This window comes from Mytilus edulis, chromosome 3 (assembly GCF_963676685.1).
Source record: "Mytilus edulis chromosome 3, xbMytEdul2.2, whole genome shotgun sequence".
Lineage (NCBI taxonomy): Eukaryota > Metazoa > Mollusca > Bivalvia > Mytilida > Mytilidae > Mytilus > Mytilus edulis.
In genome coordinates, this window is record NC_092346.1 from 48,242,348 (window position 1) to 48,269,809 (window position 27,462).

The following is a 27,462-nucleotide window of genomic DNA, read 5'->3' on the forward strand; positions in this document are numbered from 1 at the left end:
ATAGTTTGGAATTTTTTTACTTGTTCCATAATCAATAACAATTTCATAGTAATATTTAAATAGCAAATTCATATCACAAAATATAATCCTTGTAAAGTTTGTCACAACTTGTAGTAGAAACAAGTAAATAAATAAAATAACACAATTCATAGGAGAGACAAACACCAACAAAATAAATATTTAAATGAAATAGAAAGACTCTTTTATACTGTACCCTTTCACACATTACAAATATCTACATGTTTTGGTGTAAAGTTGAGGAGCATTTGGGTTTTAAGCATGTTCAAAAATGAGAAATGTGTTGCAGGAAAGTTGCAATAATAAATACCTCTTTATTACAAACTTGACCTAGTTCTATAAAAATCTGTCTCTTTCAAATCACATGCTAGTTTCTCTAGATTTAGTTTCTTTATATAAATGAAAAAATATGCACTTTCAAAAATGAAATAATTTATATATTCTTAAAGTTGCAGTTTCGTGTCAGCATGTCATATCACCAATGCTACATTTTGCTGGGACCAAAAAAAGTATCCTTATTTGCCAACTACTTTAAGGGATAATCAACACAATTGAAATATTGACCTTGTGTTCCAATTTATCAAAATAATAGAGTAATCATTAATGTTATTGTGACCCTGATTTACTTTTTGTTTTGTATCCTTCTTTCCCCTGTATGTTAATATGTTTTTAGGTATCCAACTTAGGTTTGAATATTCTCAAATGGAAAGTAAGTCCTGAAAATGCAGTACTAAATAAACTTGGATGTTTTGAAAAATGAAGGACATATTGCATTTACTTGAAGAAAAGAAATTTGAAATGTGTCTTAGCTTAATCAAACATTTGTGAACCTACACCATGATGTGTGGAGAAATGCACATAAGGTGTGTAATAGATTTTTCTCATCAGACCATAACATATGTGTTGCAAAATATAAATACTTTACTGAAAGAAAAATAAGCAAGGGAGAAAAAAAGCTTGCATATATTATAAATGTAATATCGTAAATAATGACTTAGTCACAATAAATCCTTTCAAAAGCTTTTTTTAGGATGAAGGGATGCAATTTTGACTGCCATTATAAGAAAAGAGTATGTGCAACAGGCAACCTATGACCCATCAGATAGTTGGTGGTTGTAAGTCTCATTTTACATATCGAGAGGTAGGCACTCACCCTACAAAAGGCAATGAATGTAATTTGTACAAAAACATTGAGACTTAGTAAATAATAAACAAGCCATAATTACTTATAAAGATATATCTGAAGAAACTTAACAGGTAAGATAGAAATTTGAGAGCAGAAAAGAAAAGTTGGGAGTATTTGAAGATAGTAGCAGGCATTGAGGATGGATCAAGGATAACATCTGGAATAGATCTGAACAAATAGGATATTAATTGAGATTGCAAGCTAAAGATTAAAAAAAGGAAAATTTCACAACCTCTTTAAATTCCTTTATGTAAGACAAGGCCAGTTCAAACTTGCTTAAACTATTATGTCTCAACAAACTATAAAAACTGCATAGCAAAATTAGTTGCTGGTTATTAAAGCAATCTTTTTATGCGTGCCCTCACAGTTACATTTAAATTTGGTTTCTTAATCCTAGTACATGAATTAATGCTGAGGTAGAGAATAAGGGGTGTCAACATGTGTCTAAACTAATACAAGTCTTATTTTTTGAACTTCTCTACAATAGGACAAGTATGAGGAATAAACATACTAAATGTATGCCTTTTCTGAAGTTTGCTGAGAGAAAACATAAGTCTACTAAAGAAAGTATACTTGAGGTAAGGGAGATAACTGTTTGAATCCGTAATATGTTTGTAATACAAGTGCCATCAATTATATCAATGCTATTTTATCCCTTAAATCATGTTCATTATGAATTATATGCTTACATGGTTGTTTTTTATGAGATCTTTTCAATTTAAGTTAATTGAGACAACAACCCAATGTCACCAAAAAATCCCAAAAGACAAATAGAGGTCTTTTTATGGTCTTTAAAAATAGACAAGACTCTATTTAATATGTCAATCTCTTTCCTAGTCAAATCTCTAGTCAAACTGTTACAAGTCTAGAAAATTTAATAAGAACTCTTAAAATCAGTGACAAAGCTTTCTAACTGAGGAGAAACCCACAGATTACAAAGTGGATACAATAAAATTGAATGAAAAAAAATAGAATGTTTTTTTGCAATTAACAAAATGCCGTTATCTGTTCTTCTGAATCCCATATATATATAAACTGGCCTATAATTAAACATTTGTTTCATAACTTTGTAGTGTTAAAAATGGCAATACAGGTTTACAAAGTTAAGGAAACATGAAAACATAAAAATATGAGTAGGTACATCAACAATTGGGATGTAAAACTAATAGCCAATACTGTTTATGTTTAACTTCACCTTATAAACCTCTGGCTGCAGTTTCTTTTTTTTCTTCCAGTTTAGTTTTGTATAAGGTCACTTCCCATCTGGTATGACATAAATCACAGAAAGAGTGAAGAAGATTGTATAGTATCTTAATAAAATAAAAATTAAAGAAGTAATAAGAATTAAATAAAATGCCCTCCATAGATGCTTCATTATAATCCATTCCACAAATCTGACATATTGTTACATAAATGTTCCAGTCCTCGTAAGGTTTTATAAGTTCCTGAATAGAATGCTACATCTGAAGTCACTAACCTGTAAATGAAATAAGTTATTAGAAAAATATAACAAATAAAACAACAAACTTTTTTAATACATTTTTGTAATCTTTATATAAAATGTCTGCCATTTGTTGAATATACTAAATCTGTCACTTTCCAATGAATGTATTTTATATTTATTTTTAAAATGAATTTGTGTGTTTGTAAATTAAAGGAAAATAAACACCTTCAAATTATTGGGGTGTTTGTGGTGTTATCAAGGGTTCAACAGATAAGAATTAACACATATTGTAAAAACTGTTATTTCAGTGGAACAAGCTGAATTTTAATGACCAAAAAAATCAAATAACAATTTATTTTTAGAGCTAGCAAATTGGTTTTCTCCATAATAATCATCATACTCTGAAATTTTTTTTTTATCATAATAATATTGAATTTTTAGTAGAATGTCAGACACAAGAGTAAACCATCTTCAAAAAGAGAATGTTGATTAATCTTAGAATCTTTGCATTTAGCAGACATAAACATGAACTTTTGTATAAATATTTGTTTTTCATTAGCTTTGTTGTACTTAAATCAGCCATTGGTTTTTTTTACATTTGAATTGTTTTACAATTTGTTATTTTGGGTTTTTATATCTTGCTATGTGGATGGGTTTGTCTCACTGTACAGTAAATTATAGTTGCTAATATGTAGGCCTTTTGGTCTCTTGAGGATATTTGTCTCATTTGCAATCATACCAAAATCTCATTATTTTATATTAACTGTTGCATTTCATTTAAAAAATGTGTTTCGCTCATAAACCTATTTAACCCATATACACAAATGTATAAATAAAGAGATATAGCTGTTAAAGCTTTGAAAATATAAATATTATACTGTACCCATATTGTGGACCGCCATTATTGGTAACTTCTAACTTTAATAGTTGTTGACGTAACAAGTCTTTAAAAGATGAATTTATTCTAGAGAACAAATCCTGAAAGAAAACAGAAATCTGGTATTAAACAGAAATTACAAAATATTAAACTAAATGTTTTAACAGTTCTATAAAAAAACTTGAACATTCATTTATTATTACAGTTTCTACAACAAAATAAACTGGTATAGTAACCACAAAAGAAGAAACTGATGCAGTCACCAAATAAATTCAAATGAGCAAGAGGATGTTCCAATATAAGCTATACTGTACTGATTTCCACTGTGGGCTGACCTTCAGAGATTTTTTGTTTGAATGACTGATTCCAAAGATTATGTTTTGAAAACAACTGAATAAAATGATAAAATGCAATGCTCTTTTGTGATCAGCTTTAGAATTTGAACTAAACTGTAATTATCTAAAGACCAATCTTAAGATTTTTTTTTTAAAGAAAAAGTTCCACCTGTTGCCACAAGGAAAATCTGTGTAAATGACATCATTAAACAATGAGTTCTTATTGTGATGCAATAAAATAACCATTGGGACAAAAGATATTTACAGGAAAATGCACATATTAGAAAATTGTCTATGGAGTTTGATAGCTTTACACATGTACATGTACATATTCATTCATAAATATATTACCTGGATTTGATTTAATGGTAATATATCTATCACAGCTTCATGCATTTTACTAATCTGTTTACATATTGCTCTAAAACACTGTGAAGGCATTGGTGCTTTCACCTCCCACTGAAAAAATAAATAAAACTAAACTATTGTTCCTAATAACACTTTCTAATGATAATATACAACAATAGATTAATCTACACAATTTGTTTCACTTAAAAACGAATAAAAATATTTTCCTAACATACTTCGCATTATATTAATAAATGGAGAATGTGTCCCCATGGACACAGATGATGCCCCTGCTTGAATACAACATTATAAAGGGACATAACTCAAGAAAGTTAAAAGTGATGCTGCCCAAATTTGAACTTGATCTGAGTTTTGTGGTAATAAGTATTGTTTATATGTTTCAGAATGTTTGGTTGGGGCAAACTTAAGTTACAGAATGGAAATTAAAAATTTTGCAATTTTTTCAATTTATAAAGGGGCATAACTTGATAATGGTTAAAGTGACACCACCAAAATTCAACTTGATCCATGTTTGTGGAAATAAACATTGTGTACAAGTTTCATAACATTTAGTTGAGGCAACTTAAGTTAGAGAATGGAACCTAAAATATTTTTTTTTTTTTTTTTCATTTATAAATGGGCATAACTCAAGAATGGTTAAAGTGACCCCACCAAAATTAAAACTTGATTTGTATTTCGTTGTGAAAAGCATTGTGTATAAATTTCATAACATTAGGTTGAGGCAAACTTAAGTAACAGAATGGAAACTAAAAATTTAGCAATTTTTCGATTTATAAAAGGGCATAACTCTAGAATGGTTAAAATGACACTACCAAAATTCCAACTTGATCTGTGTTTTGTGGTTATAAGCATTGTGTACAAGTTTTATAACATTTGGTCGAGACAAATTAGAGAACAAAACCAATTTTGAGACGTACATACAGACTAACAAGGGTAAAACTTCATGCCCCCTCTGTTACAAAGTAACATAGCAGTTTATAAATACTTTACCCTGACTAGCTGGGCTTGTATGACACTCTCCATCACACTGACTAGTTTATTTGTAATCTCATTGATATGGTCATTATAATCCTGAAAAAAAACAAAGAAAAATTACTCACAAAAATATGTAAGGAACGAACATTGCTGAAGAGGAAAGCAATGTTTTAATAACTTTTTGTAATAGATGTCTGTGTATTAAACTATTAATAATATTGTGACCTTTACATGTCAATTTTAATTTGTATTAATGGACTTGCTTTCTTACTGACACTTATTTTTAGTTTTCTATGTGATTTGTTTGTCTTTTCCTTTTCTTTCTTTAACCTTTTGCTATGGAGATAAAATTGAGAATGGAAATGGGGAATGTGCCAAAGAGACAACAACCCGACCATAGAAAAAAACAACAGCAGAAGGTCACCAACAGGTCTTCAATGTAGCAAGAAATTCCCGCACCCGGAGGTGTCCTTCAACTGGCCCCTAAACAAATATATACTAGTTCAGTGATAATGAACGCCATACTAATTTCCAAATTGTACACAAGAAACTTAAATTAAAATAATACAAGACTAACAAAGGCCAGAGGCTCCTGACTTGGGACAGGCGCAAAAATGCGGCGGGGTTAAACATGTTTGTGAGATCTCAACCCTCCTGCTATGGAGATGTAAGTTTCTCTTTGCCTTATGATTTTTTAATGTCTGCTTAGTATCTTTCAACACTTTTTTCATAAATAATGCTCTTTTATTAATTTAACAAATGAAAGGTAATATAATCTTGGTTTTCTAAAATGTCTCTGAATTTCTTTTAGAAGAAAACAGTTATTTCTGGATCAGAAAAAACCCTCACGCTTTTAGGATGACAAAAACTTTTTATATTGGCAGGTCTTATATCTTTGAAAAGCCTCCATAGCTTAATGGTTAAGTCTGATTGTTATCATAATATTCTTTTAGCTTCGAAAATAGTTTATCCTATGTTTTAGACTTACATTGAAACAAAGGTCCAGTTGTGCCAATCTCCGGCGCAGAAATCACATATCCGTTCCATTCAATACTTTGTAACACTACACTCAATATGATCTCGAGGTCATATTAGGTAGCACTCCACAGTTAGAAAATAAAATTAAAAATGAGCCCCAAAATATTTTATCATCTCCTATTCCTGGATTTTTAATACATTAACCTTACTGTTTGTGTTGTACATGTGCATATGTATGTAATCAGTATCTTCCATAGATTCAATTTTCCAAAGTTAAAAGGGTGAAAATTAATTCCTTGTATGTGTATCCATGGCAACATTCAGCATTTATTTACCATAAAATATTGCAAAAAGGGGGGTGAACATGTCATATATCCCCCCAAAATTTGGATCAAACTAGAATTTCAATGCCTTTGAGTGATACCTTTTTAGAAACTGTTTTCTTAAATCTTCCTAATGATCAAATAAACTAGAGGCTCTCAAGAGCCTGTGTCGCTCACCTGTTAATGTGTTTACTGATGTCGGCCATCTTCGTTGGTAGGCGGGGTCATTAGACACTTTTTTTTAAAATAGATACCCTAGTATTATGATTGTGGCCAAGTTTGGTTAAATTTGGCCAAGTCGTTTTAGAAAAGATTTTTATACAAGTTACAAAAATGACGAAAAGTTGTTCAATATTGACTATAAAGGGCAATAACTCCTTAAGGGGTCCTCTAACAATTTTGATCATGCTGACTTATTTGTAGATCTTACTTTGCTGAACATTATTGCTGTTTACAGTTTATCTCTATCTATAATAGTATTCAAGATAATAACCAAAAACTGCAAAATTTCCTTAAAATCACCAATTTTAGGGCAGCAACCCAACAACAGGTTGTCCGATTCAACTCAAAATTTGTGAGGGGATATATCTTATTCTGATGGACACTTAAATCTTGAAAGATTTGCCCTAAATGTCTTAGTTTCAAAGATATAAAGCAAAAACTGCATTTTACCACTATGTTCTAATTTTAGCCATGTCGGCCATTTTGTTTGGCAGGCTGGGTCATCGGACACATTTTTTAAACTATAAACCACAATGATAATTGTGGCCAAGTTTGGTTGAATTTGGCAAAGTAGTTTTGGAGAAGAAGATTTTTAGAAAAGTTACAAAAAATGACGAAAAGTTGTTAAAAATTGACTATAAAGGGCAATAACTCTTTAAGGGGTCAACTGACAATTTTGGTCATGTTGACTTATTTGTAGGTCTTACTTTGCTGAACATTATTGCTGTTTACAGTTTATCTCTATCTATAATAGTATTCAAGATAATAACCAAAAACTGCAAAATTTCCTTAAAATAACCATTTCACAGGCAGCAACCCAACAACAGGTTGTCCTATTCGTCTGAAAATTTCAAGGCAGATAGATCTTGACCTGATCAACCATTTTACCCTCGTCAGATTTGCTCTAAATGCTTTAGTTTTTGAGTTATTAGCCAAAAACTGCATTTTACCCCTATGTTCTATTTTTAGCCATGGCGGCCATCTTGGTTGGTTTGACGGGTCACGCCACACATTTTTTAAACTAGATACCCCAAGGATGATTGTGGCCAAGTTTGGTAGAATTTGGCCCAGTAGTTTCAGAGGAGAAGATTTTTGTAAAAGTTTACGGACGACGGACGACGGACGACGGACGACAGACGACGGACGCAGGACGACGGACGACGGACGCCAAGTGATGAGAAAAGCTCACTTGACCTTTCAGGTCAGGTGAGCTAAAAATGGGTGTCTTTCGCCTCATTTTTTCGTAAAATCCAATCACAAAGTTCGTGCGATAAAAAGTTGGAAAAAAACATTACAATAATTGCCGGACCAATGTATGGTATGGACATGCAAATACGGACTGTCATACAGAAAACAGCCTATATTACATACATTACATAACCTTGATGTTCATATAAACCCAATACAAAGGCTATTTAAATACTCAGCTATCCAAAAATGAATTTTATTGCACACTAGCTCTCATATTTAAAAAATCCACAGGGGCCAAAATGCGAAACTACACACCTAACTGTGGAGTGCTACCTTAAGTGCAGTATTGCAAAGCATGTATGGAACGGATATGAACTCTGCGCCGGAGATTGCAGTTGTGTATCCAAATGCTGATCGAAGACACAATTTGTAAATTAGTGTTAGTACAACAACCAGGGTATACTTCGGCCAGTCAATGGTTATTATTGATACATCTGACAGTCCATACATATAATTTCCAGTCTTAAATATATACTCATGAAATTAGTTCAATCTAGACTTTGTACATACCTTATTTGCTTGGTCTAAATGTTTTAACATGGTTTTATTCTTAGAAATAAGTCTGTCTTCAAAATGTTGTCTGACTTTTGGCATAAAGTATACAATGAGCTGCAAACATCTTGAAGCCAAGGCTGAAATGAAGTAGTATGGTAGTTTTAAACACTTATTGCTGTAAACAATATTGTTGACAATTTATATAATGTTCAATAAATTACAACTGAAAAATTGGCAGTTGACAGAATTTTCTTTTTTGTGTTTTAAATCTTTAGCTAACTTTAAAGATAAAATAGCACCAAAAAAAATCCCTATTAGCAACATAAGTTTGAATTCATATTCACATGTTGATAAGACTATTACACAATTAGTGTCTCAAAGAGGACTAGAGACCCTATTTCATGAGTTAGACGTCTTTTTCTGATGCAAAGTTTTTTTTTCTCCCAAGATTTCACATCTAAAGGGATATAGTTAAGAATTTGTCTTCAAAAGATTTATATTTAAATAAATAAAAGTAAACTATTTTAAAATAGGATCATAATTATGGAAAAAAATTAATTTGTACATAAAATACCAATCTACTAATTCAAAAGCACTTAATACCTAAATTTCTAGTGGAGATTGTCTTTAATCCTACCAACTGCAATGCACCAGCACCCAATACTAACTGACAAGTTCTTGAATTAAAAATCTGAAATAAAATTAAGACAAATATTTATTGTTATAATTGAGTAAGTAAAATTTTTTTTTAATCTTAATATGCAAATATATCCTCTTTAAGTAAGTTTTTTATTGTACGACATGTGACCTGCGTATGAAAATAAATGCAACAATTCAACTAATCATCGACCAATATACAGTATTTTTGTGTGTGCCTAGTATTCCTAGACACTCCCCCCCCCCAAAAAAAAAACACACACACAAAAAACACCACACTTGTCAAACCTCTAATTGTAATGTAATATTTATTCAATTTACTTTATATACACTGCATTTATACATAAGCTCACAGAACAAATATTTCAAGTTTAGAAATAGTGTTTTTTTTTAGATTCTTCAATTTTTCTGTAGCCTTGGGTACACATTTTAAAGTTTGAACTTCCTTAGGTGTTCTGACATGCAAACATTTTATATAATGCATTATTGTCATATAACTTACTTTTAATAAATCTACAAGTCTAGTGAGTAAATCTGGGGCAGCCGATGGAATGTCATCTACACACTGACAATATTCTACCATCATCTTTAACAACAGTAACACAGTCCTGTAAATAGTAAATGTAACTTATAAAATAAAATAAAGAACCTGAAATAAACAAATATGCCAAAATTTTATAACCCTTTAGCTACACTCATTATTTTTTTTTACTGATGTTGTTTCGATACATTTTTTTTTATAAACTTTCAAGTTTTTGTGAAACACTTTTTATCATGTATAATGGTCATTATCTAACAACAATTCAAAAATATAACAAAACAAGAATGTGTCCATAGTACACGGATGCCCCGCTCCCACTATCATTTTCTATGTTCAGTGGACTGTGAAATTGGGGTCAAAACTTTAATTTGGAATTAAAATTAGAAAAATCATATCATAGGGAACATGTGTACTAAGTTTCAAGTTGATGTAACTTTAACTTCATCAAAAACTACCTTGACCAAAAACTTTAACCTGAACTTTGCACTATCATTTTCTATGTTCAGTGTACCTTGAAATTGGGGTCAAAACTATAATTTGGCATTAAAATTAGAAAGATCATATCATGGGGAACACGTGTATTAAGTTTCAAGTTGATTGGACTTCAGCTTCATCAAAAACTACCTCGACCAAAAACTTTAACCGGACGGACGAACGGAGGCACAGACGGACGGACGGACGAACGGAGGGACAGAACAGAAAACATAATGCCCCTCTACTATTGTAGGTGGGGCATAATAACTCAGCTGTTAAGGTCAAATGGCATTTTTTCTCATAGAAGTGGTAATCAATAAGGGTTATGGCGACACAAATATTGTTAAATTGTGTAGTATCATATAACAGAATGATAGTATATCATCTATGTGTAACATTATATAGTTATGAAATATCAGATATAACATCAATGTCAGATATTACACAGAAATGTTTATACATACCCAACAAGAGTAAAGTTTTGTTCTTCTACTTTCAGTGATTCGGAAGGTTTTTTGTCTGAAAATATTCAATAATATCAATTTTTAAGTACATCATACTTTTTAAGTCAATTTCAGCATACTATTGGTTTTTTAAATCATTTGTGATAAAATTTCTTCATTCATGAAGAATATTAGTAAAATTGGAAATAGAAGATTTTTATACACATGTATTTATTTAATAAGAAACTACTGATTAATCTCAATAATCTTTTCAACATATAAACACTAATCTGAATATATTCCTTAAAAATATCTAGCAAATACACAACTTTTACAGGCCTTTCATGACAAAAATAAATCTTGAGTTATTACTTCAGATTTTTCATAAAAAGTTTGGTTTCCATTCTAAATTTCATATAAATTCATATTTACCTTTATCTTGTGTTCTTTCGGGAATGCAGATTGAACCTTGATTAAAATATAATCAAATATATACTTTTCTTCAAGCAGATTAAAAGGTTTTTAATAACAAATAATAATTCTAATTATGCGATAAACTTAATGAAATACATGTATTCATAACTCTTCATATCATTAACTTAGATGGATTTACGAAACCTTTTGAAAAATATAGCTCTTCCAGAGTTTATAGACTAATAGATCCTTTGCTTTTAAAAGTTGGCTTTGAATTTTCTTGATGCTGGTAAATCCAGAAAACACCTCAGACATAAAATTTACAGCAGGTTATTTTTTTTTAGATTCAGATGTTATTGTCAGTGTTGTTGTATGTGTGTTATATAATTTACAGAACTATTATTTTATTTACATATACCAAACAAGTGGGTAATCTCAATGTCTCAACATCTCTATTTTATTACATCAACATTGGAAAGCTAAATGAGGTAAAAAGATTGAAATGTACAAATTCAGACATTCAACATCCATCCTTATAATAGTATGTGGGAGAGAACTAGCATTCTAGTTTTAAAATAAACTTTCAGCTATTCTGAAATATCCAAACCAATCTTTATCCTTTGGTTTTTGATGGAGTTTTTCAATAACAATCATACCACTCTCCTTATTTATAAACCAGAAAATTTCTAAGGTGCAATATATATTTTATTGGTACATTTAGATTTGTTGTTACCTGATTTTGTAATATGGTCAACTAATTCTTGGAACTCTGCAGGAACATCTGCTTGCTTCCATCTTTCATTGTCTAATATCAAACTAAAAACAAAAAAAAAAAGATATAAATATTCTATCCATGTTAACAAATCTCAAGGATGCATCAAGTGTAAGCCAGGCCTTTTATAGAATTATTTTTATAGTTTTTTTTTCTTATGTTTTGCTGTTACACCACTGTTCCTTGTAACTGGGAGGGTTGGGCACCCCAAACATATTTAACACCAACTCATTATGTGACTGTCACAAGTCAGGAGCTAATAATTCAGTAGTGGTCATTGGTTTCTGTACATCATATTTATTTTTCACATGTTCTTTTGTGTGTAATTAAATCAGCTGATATTTTGACCTATAAACTTTAAAAATATGGTAATAATCGAAAATGTATGTCAATTACCTTAACTTTTGTCTTCTTTCTTCATGGAATCTGTTTACGAACTTTGTTGCCTGTTAAGAATATAAATTATCATAAACACTTTTTATGTGCTACTTATTTTTTTTCTTTTCCAAAGTATATTTACATGATAATTCATTCATAAAAAGTGTAAAATCAATAAAGTCATATTCCTTTTTCCCTTGTCAGAGATACAAAAGAACATATCTAAAATGCAAACATTAAGGAGGTAGACCTAGGTTAAGGGAAATAACTCTTAAAATCATCAGTACGTTTGTGTCAACCATTTTCAAAAACATATTCTAAGCTTCTAGGTTACATAGATTATTTTCAATCTGTTTCAGGTAAATGCTTAAAATACATTGATGAACTTGACTTTTACAAACGCTTGACTGATTTAAAGAGTTATCTCCCTGAACCAAGGTCTACCCCTTTAAAACAAAGGTTGATAAATTCTTGCTAGGATAGCACCAATTCATTTGAATATTCTTATTACTTATTTTGTTCTTATAATTTTCCTGGTGTTCTTGGGGACCAATTCAACATATATCATTCTATGTTTAGAGCTCACCTGTGACTGCAAACTAAGTCTTAATGATGTACTCCTCCTACCACATGTAAATTCACAATCTGTTACAAAATTTTCTACAGTTCTGGATAATTGAACAAATTCAGTAGAAGATAATCTCTCTAAAAAGCCATCCTGCAAAAACATAAAAAATATCTTTCATTTAAATCCTTGATTATTCCCTGTGTAACTTGGAATGCAATAAAAATGTAAAATTATTAAAACACTTAAAAGGTTTAACCAGAATCACATTATCAAAATTCAGATATTCAGACTAGAGTTACAAATAAATACCCATTTGCTTTAACAAATTCTACTTTTTCATCTCACTAGACTGTATCACAGCTTCATAATGACTAACAAAATAATCTTTATTATTGTATAGCAATATAACATTTCCAACAGAAAGTAACCAATAGTTAGCATGCAATAAATTCTAATATTGCACTAGTGCAATAAATCTTCAAAATTCATCACGTCATAAATGACAAAATCTTAGGATAAACCAATTTTTACTTTCAAATATTATATTGCTATACAATAAAAGGGTTATTGCATGAATATTGGGGAATACTCGCAAGCTCGTGCAATATAAAATTTTACTCGGGACAATATTCCCCAATATTCATGCAATAACCCTATAATATTATTAAGTCTGACAAAAAATTAAAATTATATACCTAACAATTTTTTGCATAAGTCATAAATGACATAATATGCTAATTACTTAAAAGAATAGAATAATCAGAATGTCTTTTTTTCACATCACAGATACTTTATATTACAAGTGCTCAACACAAAATTCATCTGTTTAGTTTGCCTACAGAAAAGATTGTAAATTAACAGCTTCAGTTTATGGGAAAAAGAGTTATCAAAATATAATGTAATGTATTACAGGATATTTGAATATGGCACTTATCCTAAGTTGATTTTTATAACTAATTTTAATAAACATGCTATAAGTAACAAAATTAACTAATTTTCTTGCCACTGGTAGGTTCAATATGATTTCAATCAAAACATTATTGTAAAAAAGTAATAAGTAATAAAATGTAAAAAAATAAATAAAAAACAATCCCACATTCTTTACTTACCTTTCTCTTTGCAAATATATTAATAACATTGTTAACATTTTTAACCCAAATTGCAGTTATTATGGAATGCCATACTCAAAAGGTCAAAGTCAATTGTCTGTCCTGTTGATAAGTGACAAATTATCTGATGAATGATTTCTTAGGTAGGAACATCAACAAAACAAACATTATTTTGCATGAAGTTTTTCTGATAATATTTCAATATTTGCAAAATTCAGAAAAAGAGGATGCACCATATTTCTTTTTGTTCTTTTTTAGTAACAGTGAGGCCTTAAAAAAATCCAAACAATAAGATTTACTGCATGTTTTTTGCTATATGTCTATAAAACTACATTACTAATGCTATATTACCTAAGACTGGTAAAAATACTAAGAATGGACCATGCCCATATGACCTTGACACATCAGTAATGTACATGCTTACAGATAGCATACAATATATAATACTAACCTTTGACCTTGCTACTATGACCTTGACACATCGGTCATGTGCATGATCACATATAGCATACATCATATCACAAAGACTACTTTGTACTCTGGAATAATCATCATCTGATATCAACATATCTGCTGCATCCTCACTCCTAAAGTATAATAAAGATGTATATACTGCAGCTGTGCTATTTGAGCAGTCAAATTGCATTCACTCTATATTTATATGTGATATACAGTCACTGACCATATATCGCCTTGTTTATTACGTTGACAATGTGTTTCCGTAGAGTTTTATCTATAACGTCAATAAAACATACAGGTCGCGGAAATTTTAAGTTTTCCGCTCAAAGAAATGATGGTTTTTACCCTAAATACTTCATTTAAAACAGTTATAAGAGTTGTAGTATATAAAGAATCACCATACATTTACTCAATATATCAATGTTGTTTGTACTCGACTCGAACAGGCACAGCCTCGCAACCTGTTTCTAAGCCTTGTACAAATAACATTGATATTTCGAGACAATGTATGCTTATTCTATAGTTAATTTAATCATATCCAAATGATATCTACTGTAAATTCAGTAATTGCAAATAACTTTCTTAAACATGGTTTTATAAGAAATAAAAAGGCATAATAACAGTTTGTCTTAAAACAAAAAAACTTTTATGGAAATGGCATTTTTCTTTCAAATCATAATTAATATTTGCTCTGTGTTGTAAAGAAACTTCTTTTAAATGGAGTATTTAAAAGCTTATACTACATGTAAATTCATCTGATCAGAAAACATGTGAATGATGTTAACAGTGCAAAAAAGTCAGTGAAGCATAGCTAAGAATAAAGAAATATTGGAAGCCATTTTATAATTTTACATTTTACCTGCAGGAATATTATAATAGATCATACTGAAATAGAATATCAAATGGAATAACCTTTTAGGCACTAACTAACATATTGAATGAAAATGCAGGTTCAAACATGAGGGGGGGGGGGGGGGGGGGGGGATATTTTTCTGACTGACAAATTGCTCAGGTATGCTATATAAGTAAAACACATAAAAATCTATGTCTTTTGCACACCATACTTACACAGAAACATGGAGATGTGATGGTTCCTCTAGGGTACATTCTTTATCTTCTGTGGGTGTTGAGACAGGACTAGGAGCCTTAGTTCTACCAGCTGTGATCCCTATCACATCACCTATTACACCTTGGAATGTCTAAGAAACAAATACTCTTTATCAAAATCAAGAGAGTATTTCTGATTGGCTAAAGTCTTAAAATTTTGTTATTTTTTTATGCTGTTTATTTTTTTTTATCACTGTGTGCTTTTATTTTTTGTTGTTAGATAAAATATTTTTACATAAATACTGTCCATACAATCTTTTATCTTACAAGCATCTTAAAAATGATCTATAACTTGTATTCTATTTCTAAAATACTGTAATATTGCCAGGTTGACTATTCCTTATTGATGGTCATAACATGTAGGCCAGTATTTTTTGTGGTATATAATAATATGGTATTGTTCCTATATAAATACTGCATGCCTCTTTTTATTTTGATGGTACTATCTTTTATTGTTATGTGAGAATAAAGAAAATAGCAAAAATCAAAAATTATCTTAAAATGAAACTTGAAAACATGAATATGGTGCCTTGTTAGCCAAGGAAACCTTGAGGAGAAAGGGATTCCAACCTCCATTAATCATCCAGTGTGTTTGTAGTAAGATATGAACTTACCTGTCCTCTCTTTAAGAGAATTAGGAGATTGGAGAATATTTTACAGAGTAACTCCATCCACTGTTTGTAGTCTAACATTCTCATTTGGTCTCCAAGACTAAAAAATTTAAATGTAAACTATTTGTTCATGATACATTTTAAAAATAATTTTATTTGACATTGAAGTTTGTATAAGAATACTATCCTATCCTAAATATTGTTTTCATTCATGACTTTTCATGGGTGGGAGCCTGCGGTTCCTTAAGTGGTTACTTGATAATATCCATATGAGAGATTTGCCATGATCACAATTTTATGCTTATTTCGGGGAAAATATGTTTAACAAAAAAAACACAAAAAAAATATAAATAAAATCAATGAGTGGCAATGTTTCTTTGTTTTTAATTTTTTTGCTGTGAATCTGTGTGATGGATGAATACCCAATGAATTACTGTGTGAAACCTACCTAGTTACATTGTCATGGATGAATACCCAATGAATTACTGTGTGAAACCTACCTAGTTACATTGTCATGGATGAATACCCAATGAATTACTGTGTGAAACCTACCCAGTTACATTGTCATGGATGAATACCCAATGAATTACTGTGTGAAACCTACCTAGTTACATTGTCATGGATGAATACCTAATGAATTACTGTGTGAAACCTACCTAGTTACATTGTCATGGATGAATACCCAATGAATTCCTGTGTGAAACCTACCTAGTTACATTGTCATCTGAAGTTTCTACATTATCTGCCTCTGATACTGCTTCTACCACAGTCTGCAAATAAATTGGTCATTTAAAATGTTTTTAAAAATTAAATTCCTTTGAATTCCTCATTTGTTCTTTTTCTTATTACCAACAGAACTATGATTATAGTAAACTAAGGGCTGCTTAGCTTAAATGCAGAAAAGGCTTAAAATAAATATGTAAGACAAAAATCAAATATGTTATCAATTTCACATGTAACATACTACTGTAGTAAGAATATCTGTAAGAATATGTTATATTTTATTGATTTATAAAACTTCTAAATCAATGGGCCACAAATGACTTCTCTACTACATGTAAACAATACATGTAGACAGAGTTAAACCTGTATATAATAAAATCTGATTATTTGATAATGTCCAATCAAATTTAAATATAATGTATGCATCTTTAACTCCCCCTCTTTTTATTGTTTTCATATGTCAATCTTAACTACAATGCTTGAGTAAACATTAATACAAACAAAGCAAGCAAGCAAGCAAACCAAACCTTTAACTTGCTAGCATTAGGATATCAGCTGTAACAATAACATAAACTGTAAATGGATTATGAATATGTACCTGTTTGACACAGGCTCTAATAGCTGTAAAGGCTTCCTCTCTATACATGTCCACAAAATTAAACTTGTCTTTCCTAATCATACCAAATACCAAAGACACTAACTTTTCCTGTAAAATAAAAATACTAAGTTACAGAATTCAGTTGTAAAAATGAAAACTTACTATTCCAAGATTTGAAATTTTCCCCTAAATTTTTTGCCTTTTGATGTTCATTCATTTTGTTTATTTTCTCTCAGATCTGTTTGATTTTATCTAAATAAATATAAGACATGATCATAACATTGCATATATGTGGTGTTTCATTTTCCAAAAGAGTGATTTTCTGATCTAGATTAGATGGTAGTATTGTTTAACATTTTAGTTCTTTCTATCTGTACTTTATATAAAATATTGTTTTCACCACAACTACTTTTAATACCAATTCAAAATATGTATAAATATCAATCACAAATATTTTCAACAAACCATAATTCTATTTCAAAAATATCTAAAAATTCTTAATCATTTCAAACAGTATGTCAATCCTTTCCGTTAATATTTATCAAACAATGGACATTCATAAAAAAAAGTCCAAATATTTACCTCCTCTAATAATGGAATGGTATCTGTGACTGGTCTATTCAAATCTGATGATATACATTTAGCAAAATCTTCTTGTAACATTTTCTCTATTAGATTTTCCATTTCTGCTAACTGGGATCCCAAATGTCTAAAATTGAAGTTTCATATAAATATATTTGTTGGAATTTACATTTCAACAACCTATGTTGCCCATATATCCTTATTGCTCAATTCTATCATGTCTATATTTTCCTTATTTTCGTAGTTACTTCTTACTTTACCAATAGGGAATTTTAGAAAAGAATTTTATAAATCAAGTCAGCAATGAAGCACTGACAACTGAGCTGAAAGTTGTTTTAAAAAATATTTCCTAAATTGAGTCATAAGTATAAGTATAAGTGATTGAAAATCTGTGAGATTCATTTGTTAGTATAATGGTTTTAAACAAACAACATTCATATGAGCCAGTTTGTATGAGCAAGTCTTCCATTTAACTCAAGTTAACATTCTAAACCCAGTGTTTTACTTTTTATAGTACTTTTATTTTTTTCAATTTAAACTTCAAATGTCATGTTGATGTAGATGTTGAATAATTTGACAATTTTCACTTTTCTAATTCAATTGAATGTTAAATTTTTTTCCCTTAATCATTTGTTAACATTGGAAATTTACGCACCTAAAACTATGGACCCCAGGAAGTTCCTGTGATAGCACTTCTTGTGTAGTGGATATTAAATCTAAGGCTCCTACAAACTCATTAGTAGATAACAATAACTGGATTGTAGGCTGGGTTTGGTGTACTGTAGCCATCATCTTCAACTGTATAAAACATTATCCAGTAAATATAACAAATTTAACAAACTTTAATACGGTGCATATTTGCTCATATGAGTTCTTATTCAATACATTGAAAATACATTTTGAATGTAAACAACAGAGATTTTTTTAGCCAAAATGTTTATATGCCCATTTATGGGCATTATGTTTTCTGATCTGTGCATCTGTTTGTTCGTTCGTCTGTCCGTCCTTTAAAAAAAATATCTTATCTTTGTGATCTTTGTTATTTTAAGTTTAATCATATGTTGATGAATTCAATAACCGTAAGTTATTATATTCGGTAACTTGTGAACCACTATCATATCAAACAACACTGTCATAATATCACTTTTCAAATTAATAGGGCAACAACAACAAAATAGCACAGAACTACTGTAAAAATATATTCACATCAGATGCATACAATTGAAAATGAGTTCTACTTTGTAGTATGTATTTTTTAAGCAGGCACAATGTGGTGGCGTAATGTGGAACAAAGTCTATCCAAATCATTTTTGTCAACAATCCCACTCAAGACCTTACTAGAGCAGTCTTAAACTGACAGTGAGGTACCATTATTTTACTCTGTATTGCATATCTCCCTGTGACTTAGGAGATAACTGTATTGTATTTTAAGCTTCGACGGCATCAATAGGGGATTTGATGGTCGCAAATTAAGTTTACTGGCGACGCGTTGCGACCATCAAATCCCAAATTGATGCCGTCAAGGCTTAAAATACAATATTGTTATCTCCTTTCTAATGAAACTGACAGAAAACAACGTTAAAACATGTATTTAAAATCTGTCATATGCTGTCTGCGCTTGCGCGTACGTCCCATAGCATCAATTGTCAATTGATGCCATGTAAGAAAGTGACGTTATCCAATCAAAATGAACGTTACAAACGTTGTTGCATTAGAATTTGATATGTAGAACAGTAATAAAAGCGCTCTTCTTTTACTTTTTGTGTGTTTGTGCTGTGCATGTACTAATTTTGTGCCATAGATGGATTATACCCCATACCCTTTGTTTATCAATTAATTTATAAATTTTTATTATAAAAAGACTTAGGGACTACTAAAGACATGAGATCCATGATACCTTACTATTCAACTATGTATAATTCTTTCTTACCTTTTCATACAAATTTATATGATTCCGTCTTGCCTGCTGTAATTTTATTACTTTTAGTGATCCTTTGGCTAACACTTCATCTATCTGCTGTACTTTATGCCTGTCAAACATATATATTCATTATTATTACCTTGGTTGCAATGAATTACATTGATTTCCCAGTTAAATAAAAACCGATAATTTCACATGTGAAATAAACGTGGTTATTCCATTAGTTATTCTATAACTACAAGTGCTCACTAACCATAATTTCACCTTGCTTGTGCAGTATTTATTTTTTTCAACATACACAGCTGTTATCTCAAAATAATATAGTTTCAAGCAACACTATGTGTCAGGAAACAGATAAAGGATCAGCTGTAGACTAAAATACATTAATATAATATACAGAAAACTAACAAGATGTTTGACAGACTGAATATTAGATGTGTAAATACAACATGAAGGCCCATGTCTGTAGATACTAGTATATCACAATAATTCAGCCAACTAGAACAAATATAAAATGAATATGTAAGAAATAATTATCTGACAGTTTACAAAATAACCTTTCCAGATTTGCAAGCATTACAATAAAATTAGGAACAAGCTCAATTTTGTATTGAGCAGAGCAGTTAAATCCCTCCAATAGCTGTGATAGAATTTAATGCTATGTACATGTATTCATATATCATGTATATCAACTAGGACTGGGAGGTCTGTGTCTATATCACTGGTAAAGAAATGAGCAAAATAAATAAAGAGAATGATGTTCAGAAGAAATTTAAATATCCCATTAATAAACTACAGTGGACAATCCATAATGAGACAATTCAACCTGCAAGAATTCAAATAACCTGATCAATATCAACTTATTCCAATGGATGGTTGTATTTCCTTGATAAGATAACATACTACTTACCTGAGTTGTTTGATAGACTGACATGTTTTCATCATATCTTCTTGTAGTTTATCATGAGATGACATAGCTTACATGAGTTGTTTGATAGACTGACATGTTTTCATCATATCTTCTTGTAGTTTATCATGAGATGACATAGCTTACCTGAGTTGTTTGATAGACTGACATGTTTTCATCATATCTTCTTGTAGTTTATCATGAGATGACATAGCTTGAAAGAAGGCATCAGACTTGGTAGATATCTGTCTGGCTATATGAACTTCTATTATATCTAAATAATGACTTAGCTAAAAAAAACAAAAGAAACTGTCTCAATTCATTTATTCATAAAATCTTTATCAATAGTATCACTTCTATGTAATGATATATATAGTAATGGCTATAGGAGCTATAATCTAATTAAGAAATAATTCATGGGGGCTTGAGTATATCGTGATTTTACCACGGGTTGGCCCTTTATGACAAATATTTTACCCCTGAGCGATAGCGAGGGGTAAAATATCGGCATAAAGGGACAACCCGTGGTAAAATCTAGATATATTCAAGCCCCCATGAATTATTTCGATTCTGATAGGACACATACGGCAATTCTTTTGGATCGAAGCGCTCTAGGTGTAGGCAAATATTTGCCGTTCCCATAAATAAACGCACTAATAAACTAGCGTAAAAGAACGGAGCAAACTGCATTACATGTATAGTGACATGCTTAAACTATTTGAAATAATGTATTTAGACAGTTTTGGATGAATTTGAATGATAATTTATTTATATGTCTTATATGATGTACAATAAAGGGCTTTTGCCACATTTTAGCATCATTTGTGTATGTTTCCTTGTGATGATTTTCGGATTCACAAGCCTGTATTTTCCCGTAAAATGCTTACATTCTAACGTCATTGTTCTATGACGTCGGGTATCTCATTCATAAAAAAGCATATGACGTGGGAGTACAATCGGAACAGCACTGGCAGGGTTTCCCCTGGGTCAATTATTTTTTTCGCCACCTCTTTCGCCAAAACAATATATTTTTCGCCACTTTATTATTTTTTTCGCCAAGTAAGATATAACTATATTTTTCTTTAAAGATTTACCTTTTTTTCTTACACCCCACCCCCTTTTTCCCTTAAATGAGGTGATTTTGCCCAATTGTGTCTATGATTATTCTAGAGTCTACATTTAATGAATAAACACTAAACATTTACTTTAAAACAACAGATTTTGTTTTTAACATAAAAGGGGAAAATATTCATTGTATTTTAAACAACTTTTCTAAATGAGGGGGCCACTATACTTTTAATAATAAAGAAGATATAAGTCCTGGAATACAACAAAATTAATGGACAGGTTTTGATTATATAATACCAGTATAGTTCATAGGGAAAGTCTCTTTAAAAGAAAAATATTGATGTGCCCTTTAATTTTGTACTAAGAAGTGGTTTTTACAACAAAACAAAAGCTTTTATCACATGATATTTTGATCCCTCATTTCATGTGTAGTCATATTAACATTGAAGGGCTACTCTCATTCAAGGGGTTGTTCCCAACCTTTTGGATAGATTTCTTCATAACGGCAGGTTTCATTTTTTGACCATCGTAAATGAAAAAGTTGAGACGTAAAACTATGCTTGAAACACACGTGTCACTCAAACGACTTTAAAGTAGTCTCCCTTTAGAATCAAATACCTTTATTAAAGTCAAAGGATAATTAAAGTTTTAAATCGGAGATTTTTCTTGTTTTTGAAAATTTTTCGTCACAACAACAGCTATCTTTTCTAAACTATCTTTAAAAAGAGAGGAGACGTCAAAAGTTTGCTTCAAACACGTGCGTCGCAAAGTGGTAAATAAATTCTGTATGTGACATTTAGCGGAAGCCATTTAACCATATCATTTTGTCAAACAATTCAATCAACACCTTTATTAATTAGTCCTTTGTTGTCGATAGCTATAAAATGCAATCAGCTGATTATTGATTTTTTTGTCCAAATCTTAATGATGTCAAGGTGAATTCCGAGAATTGTCTGATAGGTAAAGTCTGAGAAACTCGAAAAAAGTAAATAAACAAGATGGAGGAAAATAAATCGTTCTATATATTTCTTTCGCCAAATTCTTTCGCAAATGACGAATTTTTATCGCCACAATTATTATTTTTTCGCAAATTGCGAAAATGGCGACCGCCAGCGGAAACCCTGAGCACTGGCAATATATTCATATTTTACCACGGGTGTGTACTCAAAGCGTTTGAAGGACGTCATGTTAGAATACTGCATTAAATTTTGCAAAGTGTATTTTGTTAATACTAATTAACAGCTCATGATGAATATTTGAGAAAGATTTTACTTCATGGGAGTCACTCTTTTTTGGAAACATTATGATAACATAATGAATAGAAAAAAATCCTTTATTAGTAATATGGATGAGCAGTGCCATGCCCTGTTTTGGACTTGTGAGTGACTAAGTGTCTTCTTATAAAGTCTTTATGAAAGGTTATACTATACATATACATTTTAGCAGCAGTCAGAACTGGACATTATTTTTTGTGAAAAATAGATTGTTTTGAATACCAAAATTAAAAAAAAAATATTGATAACCTTTCTACATTGGTCATGTTGGTTGTGTAAATGTTTGAAAATATTATATCATAACAAAATATACCTTTTCTTGCAGTAACTTTGAGGACTGGTGACCGGGTGAAGACTTTTTAGAATCTTCTATCATAGACCACGGAAATACAGAATTAAATGTATCTGTGTGTTCCAAATCAAAATTCTGTAACAGGTAAAGCTGAAACAAGACATAATACATAAATAAATATACACAACTGCAATGTATATTGAAATGTGTAAAATGAAACATATCAATCATACAGTATATACAAATTAATAATGTATTATCTGCATTTTCATACTAACAATTTTTGTTTTCAAGAGTTTTTGCCTAGTTTCTACAACTGAAAAATAAGAATTAATAGGAAGAACACTAATTAATGGCCCCATTGCTGTCTACATACATTCCTCAATTTCAAGCAGGCACAGTTCCTTTGTTTTTAGTTCAAATAAAGCAACAATCATTATATGTCAAAACAACTCTTATTGGTTTTTTGTACTGAAAAAACAACATACCATTAATGGCACATTAGAAAGAACTGGTTCAAAGAACTTTGAAGGTACCAAAAATAGGTACTTCAGATCTGACAAACAGTCAAAATGTATCCCTTTTTTAAATTTCATGCATTTTTTTTATTATTCAAAATCATAAGTCAAAAAGTGTTCTACAATGACCACCAGCCATTAAGTTTTCATTTGATACCAAAAGTACCTAAATATTCTACATATTTTGAAAGTCACACCCAAGTGTAGGAACTATTTTGTGTTAAAAATGTACTACTTTCTGGTATATGGTAACCAGGCCCAAACTAATGGTGTTAAAATAAATGGTGTAATTTAATTTTGGAACTGCTAATAAATCCATTTAAATGTGTTTTGTAAAATTTGTGACAAATAATTCAATAAATCTTGATTGCTGTTCATTCTTTTTAAGAACTATTACAATAATCATTCAATAAATCAATTTATCTTAAATTTAGAATTGAAATAATTAATTTTGCCAGAAAAAAAATGACAAGTAGTACATGTATAAGATAACATACAACCCTCAATAAAATAGTCAAATCAAGTGCATCCCATGTGATGTCAAGGCATATAACTCAATATGGATTTCATACAGATTATGATACATCATTCTCTTGAAAACCCTTCATTTATGCCTAATGCTGAAATGGGAGTCTTAGGAGAATACTAAGTCTAATAAAAAAAAGAGTGTCATACCTTTGGAATTTCTTGCAATTCTGATCTACTCTTTTCTGAAAAAACAACAACACATCTTCACATTTATAAAATATTTCATATAATAAAAAATAAAAAATTAAAAAAAAGTATTAATCCTGTCTAATGTCTGGTAAAAATAATCTTTAAGATATAAACAACCTTTATTTCAAATGGACCAAAAAAAACCAGTTGTTTTAGTTACTTAATATCTGTTTAATAAACTTTAAGACAAATATTTGCTTCTTAGTATATATGGAAATCTATTACCAGTACTTATATCTAAATTACAAAATTGACAATTATTCTTTGATATGATAGTCTGTACAGTCTATATTTATAAATTTTGGCAATTAGATTTCTAATGCTGTTCTGTTCATGTAAATCACCCTACATAAAACAAAAAAAATTATTTTAATGCATGTTTGAATTATCTTAGTTGTTTATAAAAATGCACAATAGACAGAAAAAAAGATTTTTTTTTTGTAACAAAATTATCGTATTATTATTTCTCACAGTCCATAAGTAACCTCACCTAACTGATGTAGGTATGTCTCACCACTAACTGAATCAGAATTACTTGTACTTCTGATGTACTTCTTGTATCGCTAAAATGTAACAGCAGAATTACAATAGTTATAATACATAAAACAATTGTAAATGTCTATGAACTCAAATTCAACAATATGACTGACTATTGATGAGAACTTCTCTTTTAAGTTATATAAAAGTATTTCTTATAAACCTAATAAAATTTCCACATCAGGTGGAAATATATCAGTAAGCTGTTAGCATGGTGAATTTTTTTTAATATAGTACCATATGGATAGGGACAAGATATATAAGAACATTTTATCATGTTTAATTTTTTTCCGGAGTCTGTTGGTTGGGTCTCATTAAGGTATACCCCACAAAGCTTTTTATACAATTTCTAATTTACATGTCATCTTATGAAACTACAATTTCAAGTTTCTGAGTGTCATTGTTTTCAAAATACATATAATTATTATTAGTCTTGAAGTACATTTAGTTCTTATCATACATCATATTTACTTTTGAAATCCTATTTTTATATTTCTCAAAATATTTTCTGCTGATATCTGGTATATAAGTTGATTTTGGAATATGTGAATGCTCATAAAAATCTTGTCCCCAGGTTTTAGTGAAGAAGTCAGTCTCTCTCTTTGTTCTATTGGGATCATTTAATGCTGCTGGTAGGTTAACTGTAGCATTGTATACTGTCCATCTTAACTGATCCTGTACAACTGATGGAGCATTGTCTGTCGCTGAAGGTGGTGGTGAAGCTTCATTATATTCAAGACTTCTGTTCCTACCATGTGCTAGAATTTAAAAAGGAAAACAAAATGTAGTGCAGATGTACATGTACATGAACTAATATTTCTAAATTGTTGAATACTGTAATTATTGTATAAAGTGAATTCTAATTCATAAAAACAAAACGTGTGACTTATTGATGGTGTTGTATTGATACAAACATGAAAAAGGCGAACATGGTTGAAAACAGTCTTAAGCTTGTTATTGATCAACAATTTTTTTAATAAAATACAAAGAAATATGAATTTCATTCTTTTTTTATATAAGGGCAAAAAATAAATTGATAATTTTTTTATTATATTGATAGATGAAGAAATTAAGCATTTATTGTAAGGAAAAAAGTGATTGTGTAGTTTTTATTAAATATTAAGAATATCTTTAAGATGATGTATGCATCTGTTTTCATCAAATCCCGTGATTTACAATATTTGGCCAACGTTCATTAAAAAAATTACGTCATCAGATAAAATTTGTTCTACTTAAGTCAAATTTATATTAGATTGAGATAAGTTTTGCTCTCATCCTTGGCAGTGTGCTTGGTTCAAATTCAGCTATATTTCGTAGCAGAAAATTTTTCCTTTATTTAAAATAAGCTATTTTTGGAAGGCATGCACGAAATCACCGGACATTGAAGGAACTCTCAGAACAGGGGTTTCTCTTATTTTGAACACACGTTGCACAAAATCTTGGGGGTGAAACCAAACAAACAGATAGTTTTATGAAATAAAAGTATGTTATGAATGTTTTCACACAATATTATCCATTTATTTGTTTTATCAGTTGAATGAAGTGAAGTCATAAGTCTTAGGTGCGCAGATACACCGGACTGCACCGTACCAGTATTGTGGACAATACTGGTATACCAGTATTGTGGACAATACTGGTATACCAGTATTGCGATCACCAATTACAGGAGATCCTTGTTCCCAACCTGTTCATTGGTATTGTAGAGCACAGCCTTTATTTGTAATTTTCCAATGTTATTTATCTTTTTTTGTGTGTTGGTTATGTTATAAAAGTAAACGGGAAAACCTACCATGCAAGTGCTTTCCTGCATGGTCTCTTGTTATATGATTTTCGTAGTCCATATCACTGACACCCTCTAGAGGTAGTGATGGACATATATTATTTGCTCCATATCTACAAACATATGATCCTCCTTCTTTTGTACAATGGCTTTGACGTAAATGACGACAAAAGTCTTTGGAAGATTTAAAGTCTACCAAACACAACCCGCATCGTCTCCAAGGTGAAATGTGTGCACCTTGTACATTATTTACAGTGGTCATTGCAGTCAATGTTACTTCATTTTCAATTAATGAAGTACAGTCTACATTATTTATAGGTTTATGTCCTAAAATGTGGATTAAATTGACATCGATTTGTTTTTCGGTTTCAGATTTTTGTTGTTGGACGTACTTCCGGTGAAATAAATTTAGAACCAATGACGGTAAAATATGTCTTAAACCCAAAAGAATAATTAAAAATATAGACAGCCACAACGGATCAATACCATATCTTTGCTATTGACAGTGGCTTTGGATGACGCCTGAATGTTTGACTTTG

The 27,462-nt window shown here is 30.4% G+C and overlaps 1 protein-coding gene across 1 annotated transcript; it reads right to left on the bottom strand.

Annotated features, from left to right (window-relative positions):
- LOC139516693 (vacuolar protein sorting-associated protein 54-like) lies at positions 1-27,336 on the bottom strand. The gene is made up of 26 exons (XM_071306946.1): positions 26,933-27,336; positions 25,615-25,901; positions 25,097-25,169; positions 24,565-24,599; positions 23,393-23,521; positions 20,885-21,027; positions 19,840-19,939; positions 18,565-18,707; positions 17,910-18,036; positions 17,328-17,435; positions 16,715-16,776; positions 16,010-16,106; positions 15,357-15,487; positions 14,281-14,416; positions 12,739-12,870; positions 12,171-12,220; positions 11,736-11,818; positions 11,021-11,056; positions 10,610-10,664; positions 9,633-9,738; positions 9,077-9,164; positions 8,489-8,610; positions 5,220-5,300; positions 4,212-4,319; positions 3,532-3,626; positions 1-2,681 (listed from the first exon to the last, which is right to left on the bottom strand). Exons 1-26 carry the CDS (start codon positions 27,183-27,185, stop codon positions 2,579-2,581), a joined length of 2,883 nt encoding a protein of 960 aa, XP_071163047.1. The 5' UTR covers positions 27,186-27,336; the 3' UTR covers positions 1-2,578.
- Between the last annotated feature and the right edge of the window lie 126 nt (positions 27,337-27,462).

What these genes read in the sequence shown, in the direction of transcription:
- LOC139516693 (XM_071306946.1), bottom strand. Translation starts at nt 27,185, where the DNA reads ATGACCACTGTAAATAATGTACAAGGTGCACACATTTCACCTTGGAGA. An exon ending in TCACATCTCCATGTTTCTGT is followed by an intron (nt 14,417 to 15,356) that starts GTAAGTATGGTG and finishes ATTATACTTTAG; the next exon opens with GAGTGAGGATGCAGCAGATA. An exon ending in GAAAGAAGACAAAAGTTAAG is followed by an intron (nt 11,819 to 12,170) that starts GTAATTGACATA and finishes TTTTGTTTTTAG; the next exon opens with TTTGATATTAGACAATGAAA.